At 44.0% G+C, this 6,050-nt stretch overlaps 1 protein-coding gene across 1 annotated transcript; it reads left to right on the top strand.

Moving 5' to 3' along the window:
• Window positions 1-3,509: 3,509 nt before the first annotated feature.
• On the top strand, window positions 3,510-5,780 carry SEPHS2 (selenophosphate synthetase 2). The gene has a single exon (XM_032606795.1). The coding sequence runs from the start codon at window positions 3,680-3,682 to the stop codon at window positions 5,033-5,035; it is 1,356 nt and encodes a 451-aa protein (XP_032462686.1). The 5' UTR covers window positions 3,510-3,679; the 3' UTR covers window positions 5,036-5,780.
• The last annotated feature ends 270 nt before the right edge of the window (window positions 5,781-6,050 follow it).

Here is a 6,050-nt window from a genome sequence, read left to right as displayed (position 1 = left end):
TCTCACTAGGTTGATTCCCAGCTGGTGACTCTGTGCAAGACTCCTAACCTATCAGGGACCTCAATTTCCACATCTGTAAAATGGAGTTAAGAAAGCCAATTTCCTGGGGCTGCTCTGAGGAGGAAATGAGGAGATAAGTACATGTAAAATACTCAGCACCATCATATGGCTCATTATATGTGCTCAGCAAACTGTATTGCATAAAATGATGTATTCATTCAACAAATGTTATTGCCATGTAAAGTGCTAGGGTGGACAGAACAGAGCAGCCCCTGCTCTGTGGAGCTTACAGACTAGTGGAACAGATAGTCATGGTGTAATCACATGAATAAAGAATTACAGTTGCACTAAATACTGAGAAGGAAAAGTCCAAAGAACTAAGAGAACATATAACCAGGGGCACCTGACCTAGCCACTTTTTAACCCAGAAGAGGTGACTACAGATGAAATAGAATGCTTTTGTTTTTCCCTTAATGATAAGAGAATCCTTCACATGTACAATATGCTGAACGTTTTGCAAAGAACTTTTCGTGGATGAGATTTTCATATGATCCAAAGCAGAGATGATGACCCTCATTTTACAGAAGTGGAAACTAGGGTGTAGAGAGGTTATATAACTTCCTTAGAGCCAGACAGCTCATTGATAGCACACCCAGAGATCAGACAAAACCCAGAAGTCCTTTGCTTCCACATCTATTGCTTTTTTAGTACATCATTTTTAAAAAATTTTGAAATACAGCGTACTTCCTTCTTTTAAAATGTTGAAATATAGTTTACTTACAAAAAGCATGGGGAAATATATGTGTATGGTTTAAGGAGTACCTATGTAACTACCACCCAGCCCAAGGAACAGAATTTAACATAGCTCAGAAGTCCCCTTATATACACTTCCCCAGAAGTAACTCCTATGTTAAATTTTGTTAATCATTCATTCTCTTACCTTTTAAAAGAGTTTTTATCATTTATGCATCTCAGTGATATATTATTGCTTATTTATAAATGGCATCTTAGTTTATGTTTTCTATAGCTCGCTTCTTACTGCCAACATCTTGTTTTTGAGATTATTCATGTTGATGATGCCTATATCTCATTTTTACAAATAAATAATATTCCATTGTGTGATTATTTGTGCACTCCCCTGCTAACAGACATTTGGATCATTTCCAGTGTTTTACCATTATAGCTCTTCTTTTTCCTTTGGGAGATAAATGAATTTGTTTTTATAAAAAACTTTTGAAGATGTTATAAGTTTTGTGAATTTAAAGTCCAGTTCCTACACCCACATTATCAGTACTGTATGATAGTAGGTTCTATCATTTATTTTGAATTTACCATCAGCCAGGAACTGTGTTAGGAGATTTACACACATTTTAAAAATTTAATTCTCTTAACATTCTTATTTGATATGTATTATTATCTTCAGGCGAAAGGACTATTTTTTTTTTTTTTGGTACGCCAGCCTCTCGCTGTTGTGGTCTCTCCTGTTGCGGAGCACAAGCTCCAGAGGCGCAGGCTCAGCAGCCATGGCTCACGGGCGCAGCCGCTCCGCGGCATGTGGGATCTTCCCGGACTGGGGCACGAACCCGTGTCCCCTTCATCGGCAGGCAGACTCTCAACCAGTGCGCCACCAGGGAAGCCCAGGACTATTTTTTTTTAGACAATGAAACTGAGGTCCCTAGAGGTTAGACAATTAGCCTAAGGTCATTAGGAGAGCCAAGATTGCAACTCGGTCTAATTCTAACGTTCTGGTTCCTTCCAATTCACTCCAGGACTTAATACCGTATTGTGCAGTAATAAAAACCAAATGTAATGATGAACTATACTATCTATAATTATCTACTCTATTTTTTATATTTGTGATTGTGGTAAAACACACATAACATAAAATTTACCATCTTAACCACTTTTAAGTGTACAGTTCAGTAGTGTTAAGTACATTTACATTGTCGTGCAAACATCTCCAGAGCTCTTACAGCCATTCTTGAACATATCATCTGGGGCACACGTGCAGGAGTTTTCTCCAGGACATGTCCTATGGGTGGAATTCCATGGGTTTGCATGTGTCCAACTTTATCAGTTAAGGCCAAACTTTTTTCCAAAACGTTTGCACCAATTTATACTCCCATAGGCAGTTACTTATTTTTCAAGTACGCATTACATTCAAATGTTTAAAAAAATTATTTTGAGTTCCAATGTTAAAAGAACAAAAAGACAATACAATGAAAAAATCTCCTGTCCCCTAACCACCTCATTCTCTCCCCGGAGGCAATCAAAATTACTTATTACTTATATAATTATTAGTATAAGGTCTTTATGAGAATTAAATTAGTTAATATATGTAAAGTATTTGGAATCCTGCCTATTAGGACTGTAACTACTATCAGGATAATCACATCGATGTTTTCTCATTCTTTTTTTTTTTTGCGGTACGCGGGCCTCTCACTGTCGTGGCCTCTCCTGTTGCGGAGCACAGGCTCCGGACGCGCAGGCTCAGCGGCCGTGGCTCATGGGCCCAGCCGCTCCGCGGCATGTGGGATCTTCCCAGACCGGGGCACGAACCTGTGTCCCCTGCATCGGCAGGCGGACTCTCAACCACTGCGCCACCAGGGAAGCCCTCATTCTTTTTTACAGTTGCCTGATAGTCTATTATATAAATGTATCACTATTTTAATCATAATTGATAAACATTTAAGTTGTTCCTGTATGTTTATAGCACAGCAGTAAATAACTATTATTTCCCACTCACATAGGTGAGTACATCTAAAGGATAAAGTTCTGGAACTGGAACTGCTGGGTCAAAGGTATTTAACACAGTTATAATTTTAATGGATATTGGCAAACTGCCCTTCATGAATACATCACAGATTCTCATATATATTAACTTAAAGAGATAGAAACTTTGGAATAGAATAGACCTAGGTAAGCTACTTTGTTGTTCAGATGAGTCAGCTGATGCACGGGAGAGGGAAAATGACTGGCACAGGCAGTTAGTAGTGGAAACAGCACCAGAACCCATGCAGATGTCTGGACTTGGAGTCTTAAATGCTTTAAAGTCCATGTTAATATTTCATTATTTTGATGCTGCGGCTTGCTTATATAATGGTAGTAACTTAATAATTAATTTCTCACTATTCTTTCCGATTTTTCCCTGGGCTATTTTTCTACCCTGGATTGATCATGCGCGCTATCTTGGACAATTCTGACAGGCTTGAGGTTTGCCAAGTGACCCATCTGCACTCGTCTTAGAAAATGCTGGATTTGGTAAACTGCCTCTAGGGAAACAGAGCTCCGCCAGCCACTCCCAAGAGATCATTTAAATTACATCAAGGGAAATGAACCAAGGTATTTGTTCTGTAATCTCTCCGAGGTCAATTTCCCAAGCTGGTGGTCGATTAGTTAGTAATACATCTTTTAGGCCAAAGGAAGCCCGCCTCTCGAGGGCAAAGTGATCATTGGCTGGTATGGCTGTCAATCACAAGGGATATAAATAAGGGATGCCGGCGGCTCCTCCCCCCGGACGGCCAGGAGCGCGTGGGGAGGCGGCAGTCAGGCTGCGGGAGTCGTGCCGGGGAGGCGCTCTGCGGTAATATCTGACTGTTACTCCTTAATAACTGGAGTGTTAAGTAAAAAGGACCTCTGCTCCTCTCTTCTCTTTTCCCCTCCCTGCCGGGCAGGCGTGATGGCGGAAGCCGCGGCGACGGGCGCCGGCGGAGAGGCGATGGCGGCGGTGGCGGCGGGGGAAGGCTCCTCGGGCCCGATAGGCTTGCCTCTAGGCCGGGGCTTCTCGAGCTACCGGCCCTTCGAGCCCCAGGCGTTGGGCCTCAGCCCGAGCTGGCGGCTGACCGGCTTCTCTGGCATGAAGGGCTGAGGCTGCAAGGTCCCGCAGGAGACGCTGCTCAAACTCCTGGCGGGACTGACGCGGCCGGAGGTGCGGCCTCCGCCGGGCCGGGGCCTGGTCGGAGGCCGTGAAGAGACGGCCCAGGAAGCCGGCCTGCCGGTTAGGGCGGAACCCAGCCCAACCTTACCAACGCTCGGCATTGGGATGGACTCGTGCGTCATACCCCTGAGGCACGGGGGCCTGTCCCTGGTGCAGACCACCGACTTCTTTTACCCCTTGGTGGAAGATCCCTACATGATGGGGCGCATAGCTTGTGCCAACGTGCTGAGTGATCTCTACGCCATGGGCATTACTGAATGTGACAACATGTTGATGCTGCTCAGCGTCAGCCAGAGTATGACTGAGGAGGAACGAGAAAAGATAACACCACTCATGATCAAAGGCTTTCGGGATGCTGCAGAGGAAGGAGGGACTGCAGTGACTGGTGGGCAAACGGTGGTAAACCCTTGGATTATCGTCGGTGGAGTTGCCACTGTGGTGTGTCAACCAAATGAATTCATAATGCCTGACAGTGCTGTTGTTGGGGATGTGCTTGTGTTAACCAAACCCTTAGGAACCCAAGTTGCTGTCAATGCCCACCAATGGCTGGATAATCCTGAAAGATGGAATAAAATAAAGATGGTGGTCTCCAGAGAAGAGGTAGAGCTGGCCTATCAGGAAGCCATGTTCAACATGGCTACCCTAAATAGAATTGCTGCTGGATTAATGCACACGTTTAATGCCCATGCAGCCACAGATATCACAGGCTTTGGCATTCTGGGTCACTCCCAGAACCTTGCAAAACAGCAAAGAAATGAGGTGTCCTTTGTCATTCATAATCTGCCAATCATTGCCAAGATGGCTGCCATCAGCAAGGCCAGTGGGCGCTTCGGGCTCCTTCAAGGAACCTCAGCAGAAACTTCTGGGGGGTTACTGATTTGTCTGCCAAGAGAACAGGCAGCTCGCTTTTGTTCGGAAATCAAATCTTCAAAGTATGGAGAGGGCCACCAAGCCTGGATCGTCGGCATTGTGGAAAAGGGAAACCGGACAGCCCGGATCATTGACAAGCCTCGAGTTATCGAGGTCCTGCCTCGAGGAGCCTCTGCTACCGCTCTTGCTCCTGAGAATTCCAGTACCTCCTCTGAGCCTAGCTTGTGAGACGGAATAGGGGAAGCTGTTTGGACTGTAGAGCCTTTTTACAGAATCATGGACAATTCTCAAGAGTTGATTTTAGGAAATTTCCAAAGAAGGCTGCCTGCGTAATAGTTCCAGCTGCCTTTGTAGGTGATTTGAATCAGCCCATCAAAAGCTGCACATTCCAAGGCCAGAAGTAACATTTTGGACTTTCCGGGGGGTAGGTTTGCTAATCTCTCGAGTGGAAAAAGAGCAGAAAACCCTCTGTTTCCTCTTTCCAAGAGCAAGATGAGGCTACTCAGGTTTGAGAGATTTTTCTCAGCACAGGGTTCATTGATTTCTGCCCAGGGAGTGAGATTATTTAAAATTACATAGACACCAAAAATAAGTTGCAAAAAGAAAAACATTTAGATCAGAAGCAAATAAGTTTGAACCAGTACTGTTGATAAATCTAAATTGTTAAGGGAGATTAAAATGCAGTGTCAAATTCTTATTAGATTACTCTGAAATACTGGCTCTTTCCTACTCTGGACAAGAATTGAGCAGCTTGTCCAATGACTGGGAAAGGAGGACCTCCAACCACCTTACTTGGTCTCTGTTAATGACGTCTCTCCCTCTAAACCCCTTTAAGGACTGGGAGAGGCAGAGCAAGCCCCAGAGCCCAGGCCTTGGTGGACATTAAGATGTTAAATTCTTGTGTTGAAAATTCCTGGTGATTTAATCAATAAAGTGATTTCTAATGAAATAAAGAGGATTTTGTTGAAAAATTCTGGCTAATGTTTGTATCCTTGGAATTCTGATTCTTTAACAGTCTTATAAAATGAACCAACTGATACATTTAGCGTTGACAGTAAAGGACTCGAGAACAGGCATAAATCCCAAGGACTAGAGGGTGGGAGAGGAAATAGGTAAAGAAAGGTGTCAACAAATCTTGGAACATGGAAAGTGGGTGGAAGAGGGGTAACTGACTTAGAAGAACAGAGGAAGGCGAAGTATAAATGCCTTCAGAGCTGGGGAACACTAACAGGAAGCAAGGAGA

Source organism: Phocoena sinus, chromosome 15 (genome assembly GCF_008692025.1).
Source record: "Phocoena sinus isolate mPhoSin1 chromosome 15, mPhoSin1.pri, whole genome shotgun sequence".
Taxonomy (NCBI): Eukaryota; Metazoa; Chordata; class Mammalia; order Artiodactyla; family Phocoenidae; genus Phocoena; species Phocoena sinus.
The sequence above is the reverse complement of the archived record's forward strand: the minus strand, read 5'-3'. Positions and strand labels throughout refer to the sequence as shown.